Genomic DNA, 26,198 nt, shown 5'->3' on the forward strand with positions numbered 1-26,198 from the left:
GACGCTGAGCCATGAGGGAGGTGGGAGGACCGGCCCCGCCCACGAACAGAAGTCGTCCCATGCCTGTCTGCTCCAGCAAAGGCCCTGATTGAATCGTTCCCCAAAGATCAAGACCAGGGTGGCCCTGAACATGCCCCGAAGCTCGGCGAGAACCAGGGACTCGCAGAGAAACGTCGTCCTGTCCTTTTCCTGACTGGGTGCTCCATGTGGGCCACTTATCTGCCACCTACATGAATCTGCATTTTGCCGTCCGATTCTCTCCTCTCTGGTGCAGAAGCTCCACAGGAGAGTCTCTGCCTGCACCTTAGTACACGGCTGTTTACCGCTCAGAACAGAATGGCCCCCTTCAAATGGCCCTTACCTAAACTCACCTGAGAATCCTCCCACGTCCCATAGCTGGTTTCAGTTCTGACGTGATGCATTGATCATTTTCGTGGATAACTTCGGGGAAAGTGCTCAATCTCTACAAGCCTGTACCTCTATGGAAAGGTGGGATCTCTGAAGTTATTTATACTCTACATGACACCCACCACCCCCAACCCGCTTCCTGACCCACACCTAACAAACTGGTGTGAGCCTCTGACTAAAGCTGGGCCAATCAGACTCTCTCTCTGCGGAATTTGGAATTGGGGTCCTGGGACAGTCAGTTGCTAGGCCTAGAGTGAAAGTGGGATAGAGGGGGGTCCAATGCACAGAGAGCAGAACCACATGATCCCGCAGCCGGAATGGCCTCCAAGCTCCCTAGTTTGTCTCTCATAAAGCCTGGTTGCAATTCCTGTCCTAAATGGCACTATCTCTCCCCTCCCCCTCTCCCAATCGTGATAGCGATGGCTGACATTTATTGAACCTTGACCATGTTCTAGACTTAGAGTTACATACTCTACCTTCTTTAGTGCTTCTAACAATGTAATGTCATCCTTCTACACTTAAGGAAACTGACTGAATCTGAGAAATATTGTCAAAGTCTCATAGCCAAGAAATGATGGGATTTCAAACCAGGCGGATTATCTCTTTTTAATCACAATAATATACAGAAAACAAAACAATCTGTCTGTCTAAAACAAGCTCCTGCTAGGGAACAGGCACAGTGCTAAGTGACCTAGCTTTTATCACCACTATCTCCACCGCAGCAGTCTGCGTAATCGCTTCACTTGACCAAAGCATTCTTAAGAACTGAGCGGATTCCCATTTCGAGATGGCAGACTGAGCACCACTGCAATCATCCTCCTCCTGCACCAAATTCCTATTGATAACAAACATATGACACAGAGACTTATAACTGCTTAGGCTTGAAAACAAGAGGGAAACTTTCATTGGCCAGAAACTGTAAGGAATCATTAAAAGAAGGTAAGCATTCAAGAAACCACAGATAATTTAAGAAGCCCAGAAACCACATGTCAGGAATCTAGAAAAAATTTGCCATAGAAGATAACCCAGCAATAAGAATAACCAACCATCTATACAAGAAAAGCCAGAACCAGGAAAAGACATAACAAACACTACCAGGAAAACTCAAACCCAAGGAAGCAGTTAAAAGAGCCACTGGAAAAGGACTTTGACTATTTCGTGATCTCAGGTATAGGTGCTGCATCCACAAAACGAGAATACGGCTGACCTCGTGAAGGGATTTTCAAAATAACAAGAAAATAAAGCAAAACGGCAGGGCCACTGCTGTAGAGGTGGCCATCCATGAGGGCTGCGACCAGGTCCACAATGATGCTGGAAGTTCTGTTTCACAGATACAGATGTAACTGTGCGGAGAGAGGATAACAAGAGTAAACAGCTGAAGACAAACTTGGTGACCGGCCCCACAGAGAGGGTGAGTGACACATACTGAAATAAACTCAACTTTCCTAGACAGCATTTTGACTGCCATGTGCACGTCCACTCTCAATATTCTGTCCCACGAGCCACGCTTCACAAACAAATGCCAGTGCACTGAGCTTATACACCAGATGACATCATCAGAAAGAGGGAAAGGAATACTTTGATTCTTTCAAGCCACAGTTGTAACATTTCTTCCCATTTCATATGGTGCTACGTGACGGTTACCTCCCAAACTCTGAATGTGGCAGGAACATCCAGATGCTGGGGTGACCTTTAAGGAGCATGTTCCCAGCCTGACCTAGAGGAGAGCCATCTTCCAAACAGAACAACGTGCTATTAGCATTAATTAAATCAAACTGTCTATACCAGTTTAAACCAGAACGTCTATTTGTAAAATAATTTACAGCTTGCAAAACGCTTCCCTATGCATGATCTCATCTGGAACTCCCCATGAATTACATTAAGTAGGTAGAGTTTATTATCCCAGTTTACAAAAGAGGGAACTAATGCTCCCAGAGGATGTGACTATTAGTGATTGACAGAAGTGGATAGAACCTAGGTCCTCTCGCTTAAATGTTAGTTTTTATTTCCTTCACTGTGATGAAGTTTACATTCTTTCACCATTAGCTCTAAGGCAGAAATAGCCCGAGGAGCACTTTCTCCTTAAATTCTCATGTAGGGCGATTATTGGAGGGCCACTCTTAACTCCTCTTACAGTCAATGTGTCTAATATTCCTCAATACTACAGCCAACTTTCTACACGGTCCCTTATGAACACGTTCTCGATTAGACTTCAGAAAACAAAATAAATTATCTAGAGTGCAGATATGAATTCTTTAGCTTATCTCTCTCCTCCTTCCTTAAAACATTAGTGTCCCTTGATTTTTTTTTTTTAAAGCCACTGCTGAAGGTGACTGAAGGTGGAGTTGGGTGGGGGAGGGGGAGAGGGTGGTGGCAGCTACACCTTGCCGAGAATGACTTCGGTTCCATCCACATGCTAGGCAGAGAGAGCAGCGAGAGCCCTGTGGTGTTTTGCTCCCACTGTTCTTTGCAGTGCTCATTCCTGTCTGTGATGTGCAATTCTCTAGTAGTTTCTTGTGCAGAATGAGGCCTGTCTCCAGCTCACTGCCCACTGCTACAGATCGTGGCTGCACCACGGTCCTCCCATCTGGTCAGCGTGGCTCAATCCACCACATCATAGTTCCTAAACTACACATAGGCCACACAGCAGTCTAGCAGATCTCAGATCCCAAATCCAAAATGTTTACAGACGTATACACTTAGCGATGGATGTGAGACATCCAGCCCCAGCCTGCCTGACAGCATACACAGTAATATCTTTCTTTGTAAATGAGAAACCCAGGGAATACAATGATTCCACATGGCCCACTTTACAATTTGGGAATATGCGGTTGGAAATATAACCTTTTCAGACCTTATTATTTTTTTCAGGCCTTGAATTTTAGCTTCCTTCTCTGACCTTTCTCTCCCCAATCCTCCCGCGAGCGCTGACCTCCAAGAGGAAAATGCAGAGGAAGAGAACACCTGCTTTCTCAACCTGGGGGTCTGTTGGTTAGAGCAGGTCCTCCAACTGGGCCTCTCGAAGCACCGTCCCAAGACTGGTGCTTGGGCTGATCCCACAGGACCGAGAGGGAAGAGAGGTGCTCACTTTCTAATTAAGTCATTGGTACCAGACAGCAGCAGCCCTAGACCACAGCTAAGCCTAGCAGAGGGGCTCTGACTGGTACGCATATTCCTAGGGAGAACCAGGGCAGGGAAAATGAGCATTCAGAAACCGCAAGCCATTCTGCATTCTGAATGGACTGTGGAAACCATGCCCTACGGCCTGGAATAATACCTGCCTCTGAGGGATTTGGGGGGAACTAATGAGATGACGTATACAAAGGTATCTGCACAGCATTAATGCCTTGGGAATGCTGTTCTACGTTCCTCTCTCTCCTGCTCTCCCTCCAGTAGATGGGGGCGGGGCACTTCAGAATCCTCTGAGCGAGCACCTGTGATCTGACCTCCTGGTCTCCAGTCTCTGAGGCAAATGCTAGAGGAGTAGGGAGTAGGAGAGATTGGCTCGCATGGGCCAAACACCCTTAACGACGCGGGAAGTTCCCCCGAGCACGCCTGGGGTGAGCGTGGGGCAGATGCCATGGCAAAGCTGCAGAGAGCAGGGACAGGGTGCAGCAGTCATACCGTAAGCTAGTGGTTCTCAACCTTGGCTGTATGTTGGACTCACATGGACTGCAAAAAGTACAGCTGCCTTTCTCCCAACTGTAGACGTTCAACTTTAATTGGCCAAAGTTAAAAGACCTTAAAGTGCAAGGCGAGATCAGAACAGTCAGAACACAGGTGAGTCTTTGCTGAGGAAAGACCTTTGAGATGACGCTAGAGGTTGTCTTCGACTCCCTTTGGCTTAACCAATGGTAATTCTTATGGTCCCACACCTCACATTGTTGGATGGCATGCCAGGTGTCTGTCTGGGTCACCGTCACACATTCTCCTTATATAGACTAAGCATTGTGACCTCGCAAGTAATTGTCTATATAGATCCACTACTGGTAAAAGAAGTTCTGTAAAATTTGGTAATTTTCTGGAGACTTTGAAACTCACACATGTGCATGTATGTGCACACACACATATCCATAGGAATCATCTACAGGTGCCTCTGATGTCCAGGAATCTGGGTTCCCCTCAGATGCCGCAGAAATTTTAGCCTCTGTGCACATTACATTTGAGCCTACGAAAAAGTCTGAAATGCAATCGGCCCCTCTGGAGCAAGTCGCTGTCACAGTTTCAGATTTTCTGGAGTGCAACTCCAAAAGCCTCCTTCTTTTTTGCTCCTGAATTAAATCAAATAAGGATGGGTATGCAGAGGAGAAGGAAAAAGGTTGGGACAGCCCTCCATCACCAACCACCCTAAACTCTTAAGAGTAACAGTTACTATTTTAGTCCCTGTTCCCTCACACCTAGAGCTAACAATCAATGTATCAACGCCCCCTTCCTTCCAGCTGGTTTAATCTCCCCAGGAGCCTGGTGAGAGTAACCAGAGATAAAATCGGGTTTGATGCTCCCCTTCTACATTTCATTCATTTGTGCCCTCATTCATTTTTCCATCAATCCAACCAATAGTCATTTTTCCATCCAACAACTATTTATTAAGTGCCATCTTCCCCACTGCAGCCAAAGGTCTCATTTTTAAAACAGAAGCCTTATTGTGCCCTCCCCTATGCCAACTCCAAGACTTTAGTGGTTCCCCACGACCCAGGGGGTAAAGAGCAAGCCCCCTTTGGTTCCTGCTTACTCCCCACCTCACCGTACACATCACTCCGCAAAGGTCTCTGTGCGCCACCTACCTAGACTTCTTTCAGGTCTATTGGCTCCTGTTTTTCTCACCTTAGGGTCTCTTTCCACCTGCTTCCTCACCTGGAACATTCTTCTCCCCATCTCCTCCTACTTTCACCGATGACTACAAATCACGTCACAGGCCATCGGAAAACCTCCCAGGTATTTCGTATTTCCTAGGGTTGTTTGGCACCATGGACATCGCTCAGAACTGATGATCTCCCTCCATACACATCCCTCGTAAAAGAACCTCCCTTTCGCTCTCTATCCTGCCTTTGCCCACTGTGTCTCTTCAGACAAGGGTCACAGGCATCACTGTGCCACAGGACAGCACATGGAAAAACACGGAAATCCTTCTCCAACCCTCTAACAATTTTTTCCCCCTCTTAGCCAAAAATCGAACATTTTCTAATGGTTCTATCCTTGACTGTGCCTGTGTCAAGTGGTCTCTTAAAGAATTCAGGAGACTTGGGGCAGACAGACGGCAATTTTATACAGCAACCCCAAAAGGAGATGTAAACACTGAAGGGGGGCTGAGAACATATAGTCCAGATTCATACCAGAGCCAAAAAGTGAAAGGGAAATGTCAGAGGATGATAGTGGCAAGCCGTCTCTCTACCAGTAACCCGACCCAAGCTCAACTTGATTTCCTAAACTTGCTAAAGACTACAATCTAAAACATCTTTCTCTCTTGTTCTCTCAATCTCTCTCCCTTTCTCCCATTCTCCTCTCTCTCTCTCTCTCTCTCTCTCTCTCTCTCTCTCTCTCTCTCACACACACACACACACACACACACACACACACGCCAAAAGACAAGAACATGAAACAAACACATTGAAGATTTCCTTGGTGATCACTTAAATACTAAGAAAGGGAGAGAGGAAAAAAAGTATGAGCTATGAAAACATTGTTTTCCCCATTTTGATCCACAACCATCAAAAAGTCTCAGATATTTAAAAAAAAAAAAAAACAACTCCATAAAAGCAATGGTAAAATGAATTCTAACATGGAGGAATCTTGTAAGGGCTATGACCAATACTAGGATACTACTGCAATTTCTTTTTGGGGAGCTATCTTTGACTCAAGACCATGTGGATATATATATTTGGAAGGAAGGTCCAGGTGAGAGGTGGAGAGAGGTAGCATGGCAGACCCCTCCTGAAGCCGCCAGACCCCTTACCGTGTATTTGTAGAGCACCTGCGATTCCTCTGGGGAAAGTCTCTCTCTACCACTGTGTGTGGAGTTGTCATGACAGGACCACACCTTGAGGTGACCCTACCTGCATGGGATCCAAGTGGAACTCTGAGCTCTACTGTTCCTTGAAAAGATGGAAACCACGGGCCACCCCCTACCACATGCAAGTGTGGTACCCAACGGAGGGTCAGGGATGCGAGGACCCTCACACAACAAGACCTGTGCTCCAGATCACGGGGTGGCAGGGAGTGAACCTCAGGCCTGCGAGGTCCCGGAACTCCCAGTGCGCAGCCTACCCCATGATGTTAGGCTCTCACCTACCCCTGGGGTTGCTAAAATCAGACCCGGCCAAGCTGCCCACACCCGTCTTTCCCAATCACCCCAGCCTCCTCCCTCCAAAACTCTCGGAGCTTCTGTGGTCCCTGCCACTCATGTACCATTTACCAAACACATCCCGCCCCACCCTATTGTCTATGTCTCCACAAGTGTGTCCTGAACCCGAAACTAGAGTGCAAGGCTCATGAAGGTAGAGCCTTGCCTTTCGCCTCTCGGGATTCCACACGGTACTTAGCACAGCGTTTCAGAAGAACCAGGAAAGACGGGAGGACTCCTTAAAAATAACACGTTTGTTAAGCAAATAAGAAAAACATCTAACAGATGTGTTATGTTTTCTAAAGGCTCCCTTCTAAATTCCAAAGAAATTACTAAATAAGGACCTGATGTCTATTCTATTTCTTCTGGTATCTGCACCAATTAAAAAACAGGATGTGAAAAAAAAAATGCCAAGAAGCTCACTAAGCAGGAGGGACTCAGAAGACAGAAGTGGACAGTAGATGGCAGTCTGTCCCTGTGTCAGAAGTGGTCACAGAGACACAGGGACGATATGCCATGCATTGAGGCAGCAGGGAGAAGCAGTGAGAGTTTAAGGGCCACAGGCAGACACACCCGTCTACGTGTGTGGACTGCAGCCATGCGCAGGATGCTTCTGAAAAGCACACCTGTGACCGCACACACCTACCCATCCAAGCCCCAACACCCGTACAACATGAGCCTCCCCCAAACTTTCCCCATGAAAAACCAAGGGCATATATCACGATGGGCTCTGAGATGCTCAGAGCCTTGGTCTGGCACTGGGAACTAAGGGATGAGTAAACCGCTGTCTTGCCAAAGTAAAGACTGTTCACAGACTCTTCAGCTTGCTCTTAACCATTCACACTAAAATAACAACATTCCAACTGGGACTCCTGCACTTGACCTTCCATGTTTGCACTGGCCCTCCCTGGGGCATAATGATGTAACCTATCCAGTCTCCTAGCTCCTAGACAGACCCTCAAAATCAGAGCTGCAGCATTCACCTTGCGTCTTCTCCAACATCTAGCACAGGGCCTGAGACTCAGTAGCTACCAACAGGATGCTTACTGAATAATCTTCAAACATGTTCTTTCCAAGTGCCTAAACATAAACTGCCCCGATTCATGTGCAATGACACCCAATTCCCCTGTAATCAAAGGCCTATATTTGCAGAAGAGCTAAGCAGACTAAGACATGGCAGACAGGGATCTCTAAAGAGAGAAAGAACAGCCTTTCTGGGTGATCAGGCAATGCGATTCATGACCTCAGACCCAGGCCTGGCAGAGGCTAAAGTGAGACACGGAGAAAATGGCTCTGGACTCTTGGCAGGCGCATCGCCTCTCTGAGCCCAGACTCTTACCCCTGCACAGTCTGGACTTTCTATAACCTGTCATGCATTCATTCATCCAGCACATTTCTGTGGCACTGTTTATGGTGCTGGGGGGCACAAAGGTAGAAAGACCAGACCCCCTTCTTCGCAGAGCTCATATTCTAGTGAGAAGATAGAAATGCAAATAAAACTCCCACTGCTAAGTGGCATAACCCGGGGAAGCTGGGGAAGGAACCCAGCCTCTCTGGGGAGGACAGAGGGACTGCCCAGAGAAGGTAACGGTGAAGCAAAGATGTGAACGATGATGCCCATACCCTTGGTGTAGACAAAGGAGAGCCCATTCTAAACACAATGCACACACAGCACGTGCCCTCCAAGGCCATCTCAAATTCAAGAACAGACGTATATTCCTGCCACTTGTGTCATTTTGCAAAGGACATTTTCCTCTACATTTAAACCATATCCCTGTATGGAGCCATCCATCCAGGTTTTTCTACTAATCTCCAATTCCCACACAAATGGTGAGGCAGGAAAGACTTCACAGATCACCAAAGTCAGGAGCCCTTAACTTACTTAACACATGAGGAAAGTGAAACCTGCTGTGATTTGGAGACACCCCCAAATGCACAGTCAGCCTCTGGTAGAGTTAAGGGTGGACTCTGGTCTCCTTATCTGTAGTTTGGGATCTTTCTGGCTTAGCTTACTGAATTCAGCTACCCACAATTTTATCCCACATAAACCTTTCCCTGTACTCTCAACTTCCAATCCAAGATCTGCCACAAATCTGGCAAGCTTGCTTCTTCAGCACGTTGCAAACATGCACTCATCCATATGTTCAATAACTTATCTGGCACCACATAACTTAATCTCCTCCGCCGCCCCTCCACATTTCTGCATGTAAGTCCTCCAGACCAGCAAGGATACCTGGAAATCCTAGGCCTGGGCCACAGTGAGGCTTAGGGACCAGAAGGATCACAAAATATGTGGGCTGTCACAACTGGCAGGGTCTGTTTGACCTTCTAGTGTGTCCAAGCCCCTCCTTTTCCAGAAGAAGAAACAGAGGCGCATGGAGGGAGAATGAGTTGCTCCAGGTCACAACGCTAGTTTGAGTCCTTTGCAGAGAGAAGTGTGGCAAGCTGTGCAAGGTAGCAAGCTGGGTGTCAGGGGAGCTGGGTTCCTTCCTAACCACTGGCTGGGAATCGGGTGATTTCCCAGCTGCTTTTTCCTCTTGAAGCCAGTGGAAGCTAGGGATGTGCCCTACAAACCATCAGGAGTAGGTCCGCTAGACACAGGTTGGAAATAATCCCAGACTGAGAACTTGAAACCTATTCCCTAAGGGATCATTTGGAACCAGAGGGAGAAAGTATTTTTAAATGCCACGGGCTTAAATTGGGGGGAGGGCAGTAAATTGCAAGGGCCTGGCTATCATAAAAAAAAATAGTAATAAAAGTGCTATCTCATTTTATAAAGGAGAAACGCATCGCCTATCACCTTACATGTGAAAAGTTGTTTCAAACAAAGCAGATATATTTTGGAAGCACCTACAACCTCACCGGCATTAGGTTAGTGATGTACATTTATTTGCACATTGCAATACCTTTAAGCAACAGAACACCATCATTCTCATTAATTGCCTTGAAGACGAGTGTGTGGTAATGGTGATGGGGAAATCAGTGGAAAGGGAAAGAACAAGAACCTTCAGTCACACACTTCACAGACAGCGACGTGTGCCCCAAGCACCCCTCTGGCTTCCCTACCTCTGGTACAGCCGTGAGAAGGGCATGCAGCAGACAAGTGTCAGGGCTGGAGGACTATACAACTGATCTGCTCTTCATCGAACTGAGCCGGGGGGAACCCAGTCCTTAGCAGCACCCCTGCTCTGCACCTCTCACCAAAAAATACCTACATTCACATTGGCCCCGGTATAAATGGAGGGGATTCCCTTGCCTATCAAGAAAAGCCACTTTCCAAATTCTGAAAAGCCCTCATGTTCTCCATTCAGATTCTCTTTTACTCTGACTTTGTGCAACACTCCTCACAGGGCTCAAGAATGCTGGGACCTACCACCTCTCGTAGGCATGTGGATCAAAGCAGATGTCCAGCTCCAGTCTTACAGAGTTTACGAGAAGGCAACTGTGGCTTAACTCAATACCCCCATTCTGGATGGGCAGATTCCCTGTCAACAGAATGGGAAATGAAGAGGGAGGAAGTGCCCACAGGAGCTAAGACAGATCTGACATGCTTGCCAGCAGGTGGCTAGAAAGCGTCAACATTTGTCTTACAAGTGAAAATGAACCTTCCAGTGAAGCAGGCTACCCTGTGGGGTGACAGATTTTGCAGACAACTATCAAACAATTTCTCATCTGGATGACACCACAGAACGCAAAGAAACAGAGCCTAGCTGGCAGCTGATGGACTTGGGATGGTGACAGGCTTCAGGATAGAAAACCACCACACCATCTAGTTGTATAATTGTAAGCATATCCTTTAACCTCTTGTAACCTCAGACTCTTCATCTGTAAATAAAATGATCTGGGGCATTGGGGTAATGCCATGCAATATTTGGAATCATGCTTGGCATACACTAAGTAGTCAAATATTAACTATCATCATCATCATCATCATCAATCATCATCAATCATCTTAAAAGTGGGTACTTAGTCAGAAACACTGACACTAAAAGGCATTCATGTGAAAGCTGGCTGATTAATTAGCACCAGGCCTACCAGAAAGCCAAACCCAACCCCTTTCAGCTCTGTACACACTGTGCAGGCTAAGCCAACTCCATAAGCATTTTTGGTCGAAACAAAACACCATAGGAAATTCTTCGCATGCCTTTCTGCCTTTGACTCAGCCATTCCCCAAAGATAAAAAATGGGAGCTCATTTAGGGCATGCCAAGATGCGCTTCCTGCAAGGCATACTAGCACTGACTGGGCAGGAGGATGGGGCTACTGTAGAATCCTAGGACAGCAGAGGTGGAACAGGACCTTGAGATCTTCTAATTTAAGCCCTTCATTTACAGATGGATAAATCAAGGCCTGGAGAGAACATCCAGGGTCACACAACAGCTAATGAGTGACATAGCGCAGTCTCAAGTTTGGTCCCCAACCTCCAAGACTTCAGGTTTTCTGCTGCCCTATGATGCTTAAGGTCACCTTGGTCTGGGATCTTTATGATCAGTAAGCTGTCATTTACTCCTACGGCTCTGGCCTTGAATGAGCAAGAACCTTAATCCTCAAAAATCCCTGACTGAACAAATCCATAAAGGATTTGGGGCTCAACAAATGTCTTCTCTGGAGATACTGCTAAAAAGTGAGCAACCACAACAGACCCCATCCAATGTCACTTCAAAATCTGTTCTTCTCCAGCTAAACCACAGTTATGTTCAGAGGTTTATCCTGTGAGGATGCCCGGGGACACAGACAGCCTCTGGTTCCCAGTAACAGCCAATGTATTCTGACCATCCAGGGGTGCATGCACTCTCTAGCCCCTTGGTATTTCTAGGTAGAATGAAAGGCTATTATGGGAAACTACCACCACCGCCATCACCAAAAAATACTTTAAAGATCTTGGGTCATCTACATTGCTTTCATAGGTTTTCGAGTCCTTTGAAAGGCTTCCTTTGTCCTTCATAGAAATCTTTCCAGGCAAGAGTGAGGAACTATCTACACTGGCCTCATCCTTCTTTAAGAGCTCACACATCCTCCATCTCCATATACAAATGATCTGAAAGAAGCTGCTCCCCACTTTCCCACAAGCCGGCCCTTTTGCAAGAAGCAATACAATGACAGTCCAATGTGAGCCAGGTGCTCATATACCTGCCACTCATAAGCTCTACCAATGCCTCCTGATCACCCAGGGCCACTCCTGTGCTCATGTGGCCCCCAGCACGCACACACATCCTGTGCTCTCCTCTCGTTCTGTCCACGCACGAGTACCTCCACAGACCTTATCAGCAACACCACACAGGGCTTAGGCTTGTCTCCAGCAGAAGATTTGGTCCTTCTCCAGCAAACTCAATTTTAAATACGACTAAACCTAAAACCCTAGCAACGGTCATTAGTTCAACCCGCCGCCAGAAACTGCCTGCCTCATTAAAGAGTAAAAGAGCAGCTGGTCTTAAAGCGGGGTGGTGGGTTTTAAAGATCTTCTGTGTCTGCCTGACTCCCCTCTCTCACATCAGCCAACATGTGGATTTACATTTCCTCCTGTTGGGGTGGGACTAACTGCTCAGGAAAAGGTCTAGGGAAGCCTGGAGCAGAAGCCGCCTGCTCAATTAGTCGTCCTGAATGGAGGGGAAGAGGAGAGGCCTGAACATCTGATACATCTGGGAGTGGACTTGCAGAGATGGGAAATGTTATGTAATTAAACTCTGCTAGCCTGTCCCGCCTGGGGAATGTGAGACCCATCAGCAGTGACCTCTTCCAATCAACTTAATTGGCCCAATCTCGCCAAGAAAAGCAACAGAATTGGTTTAGTGCCTCACGGAAATAGCTTAGCTCCTGACTATTTATGGCCACTGAACTCGAGGATGGGAGCCTGACTCTGAGCCAGGAGCTGACAGCATGGGCTGACTTCTGGGGGGACTCGGATGCCTCAGTGGGTTTCCTTGCCCCTCTGTGCCTACATTTTCATCTCCGGGGAAAGTGGTTGCACTGGGTGTACATCCATTTCACATACCTAAAGGTTCTCACCGGCTAAGGACCCACAGGTTAGAGAAAAAGACCATGATAGTAACCCGAGATGGCTGGACTTTGTTCCTTTTTTATTCACATATGCCAAAGACAATTACTATTTACTGTGTTCTCAACGTCTCACTCATTTTGAAGTCGTGGTCTACATAGCTCATGTTAAAGAATAGGACAATGTCTGTCTCTGATAATTAATAACATTGATTTCAGACTACCTTTCTTGTGAATAGTTCAAAAACCTTTTACGAATACAGATTTCCATCAACTATAATCTAGGTTTGGCTGCCTCCATTTTATGAATGAGTAAACTGAGGCAGTTATAGAAAGTTCTATTTACACGGTGGATGAGCAGTACACTAAGACTATTTTCCAATTTGCACTATCAGAGGGAAGAGGTACAGATCCTATTTTTACAATGGTTCAGATACATTCTAGCACCTGTATTCGATTAGGCTTCATCTCTGTGTAAAGCTTCGTAGTAAACACACCAAGCTTTGACTGGGGGGAAACCAGTGTGAACTTTCCTCTTCACTGAGGCATCCCAGACATTGCCATTTTACAAAAGGAGAAAGGAAAGAGAGGATCAGAGAGATTTAAAAAAAAAAAAAATTCCCAAAGTCACACTGCTTCGAAGTGGCAGAGTAGGACTAGAATCAAAGCATTCTCGACAGGGAGTCTTCTACCTTCACACCCCCCTCAGAAATATCTGCCACCAGATCTTCTGACCTTATATCATATCTCTCTTTCATAGATGAATTTCCCCTAAAAATAAGGTCAAAACTCAAAATGGCACAGCTGTAATTTCATGGATTCGAAAATGTAATGAGTCAAATAAAGGCCCCCCCTCCCAACCATATGCCCTCACACAATTAGAACCTAATAAATGAAGTTCCCTGTCACCTGGCCCAGACAAGCAAGTATGTGCAGCCAAAGCACATCCCTCTCCCTGCTCTGATCCGGTTACATCACTAGCTCTGTCAGTGTGTGAAACCAACCAAGTTCACGGTCCCCTCACTTCCCAAAGGCTACCGAAGCCTACAGCCCTTCTTTTATCTATATCTTTTCTATTTATGATGCACATCTGAGCATCCAAGACAATTTTCATCCTGCCCCGGACACACAAATTTCTGCAAGAACATACACCCACTCCCTCACAAGAGCCAGAATGTACACCCCTCCTATTCCCCTAGCTAGCTTTCTCCCAGTTACTTAATTCCAGTGCCATAGTGCGCTTGTGCGTGCGCATGTGCACACACACTTCCCTCTTCTTCAGCTCCACGTATCAAGTCTTGTTCCTGCTAGTAAGTGGGCACTATATATTCTCAGAAACCCACTTCTCAAATGTATCAGGACCTTCATTCTGACCTGGACTGCTGCACGCCACCCACCCCAGTTCCAAGCCCACACTCCCTACAAGAAACAGTGACACGCTTCCGTCCCCTCCCCAACACACAAAAGTATACATCATTCCTATCTTTAGGCCCTCTTTTTACAAAACCACAGATATATTTCAAGTCAGCTTCCCTTTGGCCCCCAAGATCCATAAACATCTCTAGAAACTGAATTACAGTTCTTGAAGAAACCTCGACTAGCACTGAGTTCGCTTCATTCCTCCTGGTAAAATCACAGCAGTCAGCTGAGGCTCAACAAGGAATTTTTCCAGGGCACTGTGCCATGGCCCAGCACCCAGCAATGGGCTGAGCATCCAGTAGTCATTCCATAAATTTTAAGTGATAATCAATATTAATTGATGACAGTGAATTCCTCTATTAAATAAGAAATCTATTATACAACATAATACAGCATGCATCTCTGCCACTCGGCATGCGAAATATATTTCTCCACCTACTCCGATCTTTTGCACACATCCCTGTCATCTCCACCCAATGCCAACACACAAGACTTTTCCCCTTAAATGTACATCCCTTATTCTAAGCCTTCTCCAATTTCCTCCACTCTGGAGAGCTGGGGAGGGGGAGAAGGCAAAAACCAAGCCAGCATCCTTCCCCGACAAGTCTTTCCACAATGAGTGTTTTAGTCCACACTTTTCTCTCCCCTACACACCCAATGCCATCCCAACTAAACTTCCGACTGCACACTCATAAAATTCACACCCTGCTCTCCTCAGATAATCTTTCCTCGCCCCCACGCACATCCCTTTGGTAATCCTCAGCCACCGAACCTCCCATACTCTCCACCTTTCACGGCCACACATGGCCCAGCCGCCCTCCCACACCACACCCACTCCATGTGTCTGTGCGGGCATGCACGAGCCATCTGTCTTCGACACACTGTACCTCTTCTCCTGCGCTGACACCCTTCGCGGCACAGATTTCTCATTAGCTACACCTATGTTCCCACATGCTCTCATCTCCTGCTAGTCACACATATGTGCATCACAGTCTTCCTCAGAAATGCCTCCACGAAAGACAGGGCAGGGTGGAGCCCTGCTCTCTGGCCACCCCTCCATCCACACACCCTTATGCAGAGACTTTCAAAAACCCCTCCCTTACAGAAGAGGGCACCCAAGGGTCCTGATCCAACCCCCATAGGGAAGCAGACCCATTTACACAGAACCAAATCCTCTACTGCCAGCTACAGTGCAGTCCTCACCACTCCCTAATGCACCGCCCCCCCCGGCCCCCCTCGCCCCCCAGTCTTCCTCTAACACTGTTCAGAGCTTGCCTTCTTTCCCTCCCCCCGCCCCAACTCCCATCCCCAGTGCTGAGTGTTTGAGCCCAGGGCAGAGGCTGCTGGATTTTATCCCCTGAATTCTACCGCCCAACTTTCTTTGTGTAACATGTCAGGAAGGAATTGGGGGCAGGAGGGGGCAGGCTGAGTCTGCTGGAGGAGTTCTGAGAGCGACAAAAACAGCACCAGCAGAAAAGTTCCCTCTATGTTACAACTGTCCCCCACCCTGACGTTAGGGCAGAGGGCTTGGATGTTTTTCTTGTTCTGTTGTGCAGAGTGGAAGAGAGTGTCTTTTTATTAAAAAGCAGGTCTCCCAACGCATTCTGTAATCGGCTGAGTTGCAAACATCAAATTCCAGGAGTGATACCCACTCCCTTTTAGCGCCCTCCCCTCCCAACCCCCAACCCCCAACCCCGGCTCCCGCCTCCTGCTCTTCACACACATAAACAAGTCCGCGGGCGCGCAGTCTCTGAGCTCTCCAGCTCTGAGCCCGGCGCTCCGGCTCAGTGTCTAGGCAGCTGCCTCCGCTCAGACTCTGAACCTGTCGCCTGCCGCCAGAGGTCGAGACGAGGCGGTCTGGTTCGGTGTTTCCTCCACCTGGAATTCCCCCGAGCCACGGATCCAATGAGAGTCCGCGCAGGGTCTCAGTTCCGTGCATTTGAAGCGCAGATGAGGAACGCGGCAGCCAAACGCCCTCAAAGCAGCAGTGCCTCGTCGCCGAGCACCCACTCGCACTAGAAAGCAACTAGCAGAGTCCCCTCCCCCACCGCAGTCCCTCTTTTCCCAGACTTTCAACTCCAGAGCGTCCCAAATTTCATTAGAAGTATGCGTAGAGTTATGGGGCAATGGAGCAAGTTAGACTGTTGTAGATCCTTTTAACTCCGACCTAGCTACGCTGGTCCCCGCGTCTCTCAGACTTCCCACACCTCCGCCTCAAATTCCTAGAGCTGGCTTGGAGATACTGCAAGGAATTCCCTAAGGACGGCCCGGCCCCCGTGCCCGCCGTTTCCGGCGGAGTCCCAGGTGCTCGGGGCGCGCGCGGAGCTCCGACATCTGCGCAGAGACTCAGGGTGAGGCAAGCGCAGGGTGGGCGCTGACCAAGACCTGCCCGGGGTGCGGGGTCGTTTCCGCGAAATCGACCGAGGCAGGCAGCCTCCAGAGCAGGTACCCCGCGCCGGGCGAGGAGTCTCAACTTCCCACACTGGGACATGACCCTCCAGGTCCGAGCCCCGCGTCCCTTCCCCCAGCCCACTCCCGGACCCGGGCAGGGGGAGGCGCGCGGAGAACTCCGAGCGGCGGGGAGCCGGGAGCGGGGCGCGTGCCGGTGAGTGGCGGCGACACTTCGCCTCTTTCCTTCCCGGGGTCGGTCTGCCACCCCCTTTTGTTACAAGATGTGCGGGGAGCCTTCTCTGAAGGAGGTGTTGGGGAGCGGGGGGTTGGCGGTTTCCTGAATCCCGTCCCTACTCTTCCGTCGTCCCCATTTCCCCTCGCCTTCCCCCCCCCCCCGCCCCGTTTCCAATCCAGGTCCCTTCAACCTGATCACTTTCCCAGATATTGGGTGGATTCTCGCAGGCGAAGGACGAGCGAGAGTAGGTGGGGAGGAGTGTCCGTGTGTGTGCGCGCGCGCGCGTGAATGTGTGTGGAGGGGGTGGTTGTGGTTGCGCCTCGGCCCAGACTGATTCCAGCGCAAACTTTGGGGAAGGCATGAGCCGGGAAAAGTGAGTGAGAGCGGCACGATGTGGGTGGGGCGGGGTGCGGAGTTCAGGCACCCCCGCTTACTCCAGAGGTAAAAGCCCCACAAGGCCCCCCAGCCCCGAACCTGCCCGCCCAGCATGCCCACCTCTCCTTACCGTGGCAGAAGTAACCATGGCATCCGTGTGACTGTTTCCAGGGACGTCGACATGAAGAGAAAGGTGGACGCAAGCTCGGTCATTCAAAGTCTCCCCCACCCCGCTGCCGCCACTACCCAGCAGGGGGAAAAAGAGGAGAAAGAAAAAAAAGGGAGCAAAGTAGTTGCGCCGGGCTCTCTCGCGGGGCCGCGCGCGGAGCTGCTCGGTAGGGAGAGGAGCCTTCAACTCTGAGTCCCGTGAACATAATCTGCGCGGTTATAACCAGCCAACCCGGCCAGATGGCTCTGCGCTCAGCGCCTTAACCCCTTGCGCGCCGCGCCGCCCGCCCCCGCGCCCGGCCCGCAGCGACGCGTCGGCCTGCTCCTCGGTGCCCCTCAGACTAGGTTTGGGGGGCCGGTGGGGAGAGGGGGTCATTTCTCCTAGCCCATCTTAAAGAAAAACACCAACAACTTCCAAACGAGTAGTCTAGTTCAGTCTCCCCCTTGATTTCCCTTTTAGAGATTCAGGAAAAAAACGAAATATTCGACTTCTCGCTACATTTTACATGTTAATATCGCCAACTTGTCTTATTTGTTCTTTTTCTTAAAATTTTGTTTGCTCTTCTTTGTTTTTTCTTTTTAAGATTTTCTTTACTAGGCAGAAAGGCCTTTCTTGCCCCCTTTCCTATGGGCGGCTCGGGTCTAATGTGTAAACTCCTCCCCCAAACCTTAGACCCTTCCAGCTCCAGATCTCTCCCCACCCCCTATCAAGCCCACCCGTCACTCCTTCCCCCCAACCCGCAACACGTACACGCCCAAGGACAATCGCTCCCCAGCGAACTCGCTGCTGGTGGGGACCAGTACCCAGGGCGCTGTGCAGGCGGCCAAGGGATCAAATCAGAGAGGTATTGGGGGAGGGAGGATCGGGGGTCAAGGGGACCAAGGTGTGTGCGTGTGTGTGTGTGTGTGTGTGTGTGTGTGTGTGTGTTTTATTTGTGCTAGCGTAAGCCTGAAGGGAGAGTGGGATGGATCGGAAACTCCCATTTCACCCGGCCTCTAACTTAAAAGCCCCTTCCTTCCAAACAAGGCTCGGGCCCTGCAGCTGAGCACCCACCCAGCACCCACTAGCCTGCACACGGGGACAGCGCGGGAAGCAGAAAAGGCAAGAAACAGACCTCTTTGTAGACCTCAGAAAGTAGTGACGTTCACTTCCCCACTCGTAGATTTTTCGGAGAACGGAATGGGAGGGGGAAAATTTTTCTTATTTCGAGATAATTTGAGCTGTTCATTAGACCTCACTTGTTCTGAGATCGTTCTCTCTAAATTTACCAAGTCAAGTCATCTTGTTTTCGCCCATTTGCCATCGAAAGAAGGGGGGGGGGAGGCTTCAGTTAAAGGTCAACGAGAAATCCAGAGCCTCAGAGGGGAATTTTGCTGTCCTGCTCCCCTCCGACCCCGGTCCCCGAGTCGTGGAGTAGCGAACCTCATCTCCAAGCCCCCACCTCTTTCTGCCTGCCATCTCACCTCCGCACTCCTCATCCTATCTCTTGCCAGGACCTTTTGACTCATGCGCGCCGTTTGGGGGCGGGAAGGGAGGATGTACCGTCTCCTCCCTGCCCTGCCATTCTAGGTATCTAATAAGCAGTCCACTCTATGCTCCAGCTAGGGTCCAGGTTCAAAAAAAAAAAAAAAATCCGAATTCTTTTTGACTTGTTTGAAAATTTGGTCAAACCCCGAGAAGAAGCACCACACTCCACCTACCAGATCAGGCCAAACCCCACGGCAGAGAGAGGCTGCGAGGTCCGAGAGGAGATAGGAAAGGATGGGGAGTCTGGGGGCTGTGTACTAAATAGATTGTACCTGCCTCATCATTATCCTTGCTGACGGAGGCTGCCACATCGAAAACGGCCAGAAACGCCCACGGAGGCCCAGGGACGCGACCTCCTGCGGTCCCTGCGAAGAGCAGGGTCCTCCTTCAAGTACCTCCTTCGCCGAGGTCCTCCTCCCGGCCAGATCAGGCTGTCGAGTTGTTCCCCCGACTCAGTCCACAGCACCATGAAGGTTGGACTGGGCGTGCCCTGTTGGGTTCTGGTTTTCTCCCCCAGCTCTGGCCCGCCTCCTTGCCCTCCCCCACTTCCCGGACTTGCCCCCTCCCGCTCCACTTTCAAAGGGGAGAATCAAGCCCCAGTTTCAGCTCCACTGGCCAAGTTCTAGGGCCCCTTTCCTGGAACCCCAGGTCCTCCAGTAACCCCAAGATTGCAGGGAAAGAGGTGGTCGGCCCCTGCTGCAGCGAGGAATGGGTTAAAAACATGTGCGGGCTGATCGCCCTGCAGCTCCTCGGTCACCGGCAGTCTGTAGGGAGGAGGGGAAGGGAAGGGGTAAACTTAAATTTGAAAAATCAGAAAGTAAAAAAAGAAGGGAAGGCAGCAGTGAGTTTAAGACCCGGATTCGTTCTGCAGATGCTGGTCACTGACTGGCCACCTCACTTTGCCAGGACCTAGGCAATCACAAGAAGAGTTTGCATTGTTTCCCAATTCGAGGGTTTTTATCCTGAGCTGGTGGGTCTGTCTTTGCGTGCAATCAACACGCCTTGTAATATGAGAGGTGACACCTTAATCTTGCCAAATATGTGTGGTGCCTTTGGGGAGGTGGGAGGAAAGGGAGGGAGGGGCTGAGGGAAGGAGAGAGCTAGAGTGGCAGAGCCAGGCAGAAGCAGAGAGTGAAAGGTCCACTTTCTCGCTTTCCCTCAAATGGACAGCCACTGGCCCTTAGTGGAAGAAATTCTTCAGGCAATCTCCCTAGAAAAGGCACAATGCCTTTTCCTTTACTGCTTCCCTTTCTACTTCAGAGGTAAAGGTTCTCTTCTCCCCTGTAAAGAAGAGAGAGTGCCGTGTCTTCTGGTAAGAAGAGGGTGGCCAGGAAAAGTAGAAAGCTGAATTTAAAAAAAAAAAAAAAAAGACAGAATAAAAGATTATTGTATGTATTAGAGAGTAATTTTTGGACTGCTAAACATTGTCACTTCCTAAACAGAGAAAGTTCTTAGTGGTAGAGATAGGTAAAGCAAAGAATAGAACTGGGAAGTAAGCTGGTGAGTTCATGCCCCACATACGGTGCTGGGTATGGAAGTCCATCCAGAACTAGGTCTTTTTTGATTAGGTAATCACCCCTCTCCAAGTTGACTCCGTGGTTATGGCCTTGGCTGTCCATCTGTTGACTGTATTTTTAGGTTGCTGAACTTTCTTTTTCTCTCTGCTGCATCTGAGTTGTGTAAGTCCCTGACTCTTGCAAGTGGTTTGTGAGAGCAGAAACTAGATCTAATGTTTGAAAGCCCCCCTTTGAAATTATTTCCTAGAGCAAATTTCTAGAGCTTGCCTTCTGCCCACCCTTATCTTTTGCAATAGCACCACTCTGTGGTTGAAACACTGAATAGAAACAAAATGGAAATGTTAGAATGAATTACGCCTTTACCTTCTGAAAATAGCATTTATCTACTTGATGTTTTAGTTAAGTGAACTGTGTGTTGGGGGCAGTTAGCAGCATGTGGTTAATTCATTGTGACACGTGGACCCAGGAAATGAGAGAATTGGGCTGAATGGTATCCAAGGATCCTTTTTCCTCTGTGACCATATGTGACAAAGACAAGCCTGGTTATTTTCCCCATGATCATATAGCTAGCCTGGAATGTTTGTCCTCTCTCATTGTTTTCTGTAGCTTTTTTTATTATTATTATTATTATTATTTATTTTTCTTTTTCTGTCTTTGAGATTGCTAAGCTGTACTCCACACTTTAGCTGAGCCTAAAATGTTTGCAAGTTGCCTCTTCTGCTGCTGGAGGGCACTGTGGAGAAGTCTGGCAGAATGGTGGCAGCTACTTTCATTTGTCCTACCTCATCCATCCCTGCCCCCAGTCACCCAGACAGCTGCGAGAGCTGATGGAGCCCGAAAGTCTGTTTCTGAAACAATTAAAGTAAATGATAAAGGTGTTCGCGTAGGGACTGGGAACTTAAGAGTCAGGAAAGCCTGCATGCTACCTTGGCTCCTGGCACTCAAAAGATTCCTGGCTGCCCACCCATTACTACATTCATGCATATGAACTGCAGCATTATCAACCAACAGTCACACCAGCTATCACGCCAATTAGCAACTCCCCCCCCCCCCAATGCTTTCAAGAGTCCTGTGTGAGGCATTATTTTTTTTCAAAGTGAGTACATTATTTTTTTTTCAAACCGAGTGACTTGTCTGTGTTTATTCAGCAAGCTCAATCTTCCCTAAAATTTATATCATCTCATGAAAGCACAGCTTTGCCATTATCAGCATTGATCTCTAAACAGAGCAGGGATCCTAGAGATCAAGTTCTATCAGCCTCTCTACATTTAATAGTTGAGAAAACTGAAGTTCCAGCCTCTCCATGACGTTCCTGAGGGAGACAGAAAAAACATAGTGACAGATCAGGAACCAGAACTCATGGGAAGAGTGGATTTCGGAGTCATACAGGCCTAGGTTCCAGGCCTAGGTTTCCCCTCTTAGCTGTGTGTCTTTGGACAGGTTCCTGGACTTTTCAGAAGCCATCTGTAATTGGCAGAACCAAGACCAACCTCATAGGAGGATTATGAGAACTGAATGAACTTATTTATTTAAAAACACTCAGCATGGTGCCAGACACCATGTAAACATGAACTCCCAACTAACAGTCCTTAAACTGAAAATGCTGCCACCCCACTGCTAGGGGGTCTCAGCCTTTAGAAAGAAACTTGATTCTGGAATAGCCTGTGTGTCATTTGTGAGCTGTTAAACATTTTATTAATGTAACTTTGTGGGTATGTATTTTCCCCTTTGGACAAAGACAGAAAGAAATGAGCGGAATGAAGTAGTGGACATATTTAGAATTTATGCACACTCCTAATGTGGACCTCAAAGAGCATGGGCAGCATCGTTGAAGGATTTCAAAATCTCTTGTTCATTCTTTACCTCTAAGGCAGAACCCTCTCATCACTTAAAAGGAAATTCCATCATGTCCTTCAACTCTAAGCAGATTGCCTAGTTTATCATTGGTTTGTTGTTATTACTAATTATGTCCTAGCGCTTACATCGAACGATATGACGAATTACATTGAACAACAATGGATCGACTCATTTTGTGAAACAGCATACGCATTCATAATTATGTTTCAAGAAATTACCCATAATGATAGAAGGCATGTATTCCTACCACACAGGTGGATACAGAAATCATAATAAAGTCTCCTATTTCACCAGTCATGACATGAATTCCTAACCACCCCATAAATTAACTTTATGCTGCACCAAACTCTACTCATAAAAAAAAAAGAAAAAAAATGATATTAAGGTTTCCTAGGAAACTAATGCATTTCCAAAGGGAATAGGCCTCAGGAGACGAAAAGGGCAGGGAAAGGGTGGGGGTGGGGAAGCGAAGAAAAAGAAAAAAAACATTCAGTTAGACCCATGTGACATAAACAAAATATTTCATGGGGAGGAACTCGTAAAGTTTTATTACCTGGGCTCGACATAGACATGGCACTGCCATTAATTCCATCTTCAGGCACTAAAATACTCAGTAGGCTATCGCTCTCATCACGGGTGCCAGCATTTCATATTTCAGGTTCAGATTTGCAAATGTTGAGAGTAATCAGCCCCTTCCATGCCGTGCCCACTCACCAGCCAGCTGTTTCCTGAGCCCTCTGCAGTTGCATTTAGACACAATCAAACGTTGAGATGAACGTGAAAATTAGGATCAATTTAGATATTTCGAAATAAGGAGATGCTTTCGATCTTAGGGACTCTGAGAACCATGGAGCAGGTACATTAGCCTCAGGAGAAGTCTGGGTCCAGTTTCCAAACCCTGGCCTGGTCTTTTCATTTCATCTGAGGAAGGGTCTGGATTCTAAATATTGAATGCTCAGGAGGAAATGGGAGATGGTAGGTGTTGCTTAGGCTTCAGTTTATGCAGTAAGAACACTGAGTAATCATGAAAGACGGTGCTATCCATAGAATCATCAGGGAGCTGGAGACGGGAGGATGGGAAGGGACAGCTAGGCTCATCACCGCTTTGGGAGCTGGGGAAGTCGCTAAACTTCTCAATTCCTTGGTTATACCATGTGTAAAGGGGGCTTACCCTCATCTTCTTATATAACTGGGACTATAAATAAAGAAACACACTAACTTGAATTAGTGCGTTTGAATCAGTTGGGAGTTTTGCATAATATGCTCCCCTCCACCTCCAGTAGCCCCAGAGTGATATCGCTGAATGAGAAGTCTAGCTCGATTACAAGCTATCGCCAGATGACTTCTCTATGCAAAGTATGGCGAGTTGCCCTGTTGATTCCTGGGCAGCAGTGTTCCTACCCATTACTAGTGGGGCAGTCAGTGTGAGGGAAGCCTGCCTTTTGCACTTTCTGTGGCCTGCTGGAAAAAAGGACACAAGATACAAGTTCATGTCTGAAAAAGCCAACGGAAAAAACAGTGATTTTTCCATCACGCAATTCCTTCTATTGGGTATTAAAGTCATTTAAGGGTTTGCCTCTCTCTGGTTGGGGACTTGGGATGGGATTAAGGATTAGAAAAGTTTTCTGACTACACCCTCCATTTAATACCCCTACTGGGTAGTAAGGGATGGGGAGAGCCTGGGAAGCAAATGTTTATCAGTACAAAGGTGGAGCTTTCCCAAGGACCTAGGGTTAAGTAGGGTGGGAATCTAGTCTTCTTACCCCTAATTAGGAGCCTTATCTGGCCTAACCATGCACAGGACAGTGATGTATAATAAACAATATGTCCTATTAGTACTCTCCTCCCACACATCTCTCCCCAGAATTTGATCTTGAGGGGGACATAGCGAAGGTCACTCATCCATCCTTTTGCCCCTAAGACCAATTTTTACTTACCACTAATAAGACAGGTGTTAAGTTGGTAGGATGGGGTAGGAGGCCAAGAAGGTTCATTCTATTATCCATGTCTCCTGGAAAACATTCTTCTCTCCACTCCAGTGGTCTAGGAAAACTAAGAAAGAGTGATTAATTAATCATCAAGTCTTTTACTTTAAAGACCTTGTGCCCAGAGTTCCCACAAAACAGTAAAAAGGGATGTTAACAGTTCTTGGAGGCCAAGGAAAGCTGAATTCAAGTTAAAATAAGCTTACATACCTCTACTATCCCCAGTGTACACAAACATAGACAAATATATTCATGCAGCCAACCCATCTGATGGTTTGCTGTATTTATCAGACAATTCACTAACAGTTCTACTGTTGTTCCCACCTTGAGCTGTCCTTAGGCCTCCATTCAGAATGCAAAAATTGCTCAAACAACAAAAAGTACCCAAACTGGGGTCTCCTAGAACCATAAACACCCAGCACAGGGAGGAATGTTAGCAGGTAGGAATTGTCTTTACAGATCATCATCCTCATCATCATCATCAGTAACATTTATTGAGTGCTTACTGAAACATACAATGTATATAATATTAGCATTATATATGTTGCATGTTTTAAGTACTGTATGTTATATGTATACACATGTGTACATATACCATCGCGTACGTGTGTGTGTAGAGGAAGAGACATTAGTTACATGTGTTTCATTCGAATTCCATTAGTCACAAATATACATTCATGCAAATGTCTCTTCCTCTACACACACACAGGGCTTAGCACTAGACTAGGAGATGAATTCATGTCTAAGATCATCCTGTGTGATCTTAGGCAACTTGCCTCTCCACTCTTAGACCTCGATTTTTTAAATCTGTAAGGTGGAGGTAATAATAGTACAGATTTCAAAAAGTGAGGCATAAAGAGTTTACATAACATGGCCAAAGATATATGGGTAAGAACGAGTGCCAAAACAGAGGTTTGAACCTCAACTGCCTGTTCCTGCTACACCACCCAACTTTGAGAGAATGGCATTTTTACAGAGGCCTAGGTGAGGACAACAAACATACCTAAGATCACTCAGAGGAGCTCAAGATGTGAGCCAGGTCTCCTGTCTGTATCCCAGGGCTAGGACCAGCAGTAGCAGTATCGCAATATCTGTATAGTCAATTCTCCTGAGCACGTTTGTCGTAGGTGAGGAGAGGAGAGAAATGGAGGATGGAGTAGAGCAGGATCAGGGGCCTCTCTGGGCCCCTCGTATGACTTTCTAGGAGAATGCAACTTACACCAGAGCAGTGACTTGGTACATGGAAGAAGGACTGATTTCAGCGCCTACCTATCTCCTCTGCAGGTTCCTTCGTCAGAACACACATACATGACTACATGACAGCCTTGGGTAAGACAGCTCCCACAAGCAGCAGGGCAAAGCCACATGGTGCCAAGTTATTAAGAAATTCTTCCGAGGCGGCAGGCCATTGGCCTGGTGTCAAAGAGTAAAAGGCCTCTAATCAAAACTACGAGTGTTTGCAAAACCAAGATATACAGGGGGAAAGTGAAACCTTGAGTCTCTAATGAGTAATTAGTGTGTAAATGCCCACTCAGAAACTACAGAACCCTAGATTAGAACATTATGGGCAACTGATGTTTTGTTACACATGTTTCATTTGAATCCCATTAGTCACGAATGTACATTCATGCAAATGTCTCTTCCTCTAGCATAGACATAGCTTTAAATGCCACTTAGAGCTCAGACTCAGCATGCAAGCCAGTGTTCAAAACCTGCCTGTGAATGAGCTTTAAAATCAAGAGCTGCTGCCAAGATAGTAATGAGGCATCAGATTTATATTTCACTGCTCTACAATGTCCAGCCTCTCTGCCTCCAAATAAGGACAAGAGCTTTTCACTGGTCCTTCGCCCACTGCTTAAAAGGTCTTTTGCCAAAAATTTTCAACAATGAGTCCAAAGATAAAATTTAGCTCCTTTGAAGCAAATAGAAAAAATAAGATGCAAATGATGACAGTGATTATCTTTCCACCTGTATTGATCTCC

At 47.5% G+C, this 26,198-nt stretch overlaps 1 protein-coding gene across 1 annotated transcript in view; it reads right to left on the reverse strand.

The window, feature by feature from the left end:
* Positions 1–17,532, reverse strand: part of NTF3 (neurotrophin 3) — a 63,542-nt gene extending 46,010 nt beyond the window's left edge. The window contains exon 1 of the mRNA XM_016162910.2: positions 17,292–17,532. Within this exon, the coding sequence (XP_016018396.1) occupies positions 17,292–17,309 (18 nt within the window). The 5' untranslated portion in view covers positions 17,310–17,532. The remainder of the gene's footprint in view (positions 1–17,291) is intronic.
* Between the last annotated feature and the right edge of the window lie 8,666 nt (positions 17,533–26,198).

Source organism: Rousettus aegyptiacus, unplaced genomic scaffold (assembly GCF_014176215.1).
Source record: "Rousettus aegyptiacus isolate mRouAeg1 unplaced genomic scaffold, mRouAeg1.p scaffold_m13_p_2, whole genome shotgun sequence".
Classification (NCBI taxonomy): domain Eukaryota; kingdom Metazoa; phylum Chordata; class Mammalia; order Chiroptera; family Pteropodidae; genus Rousettus; species Rousettus aegyptiacus.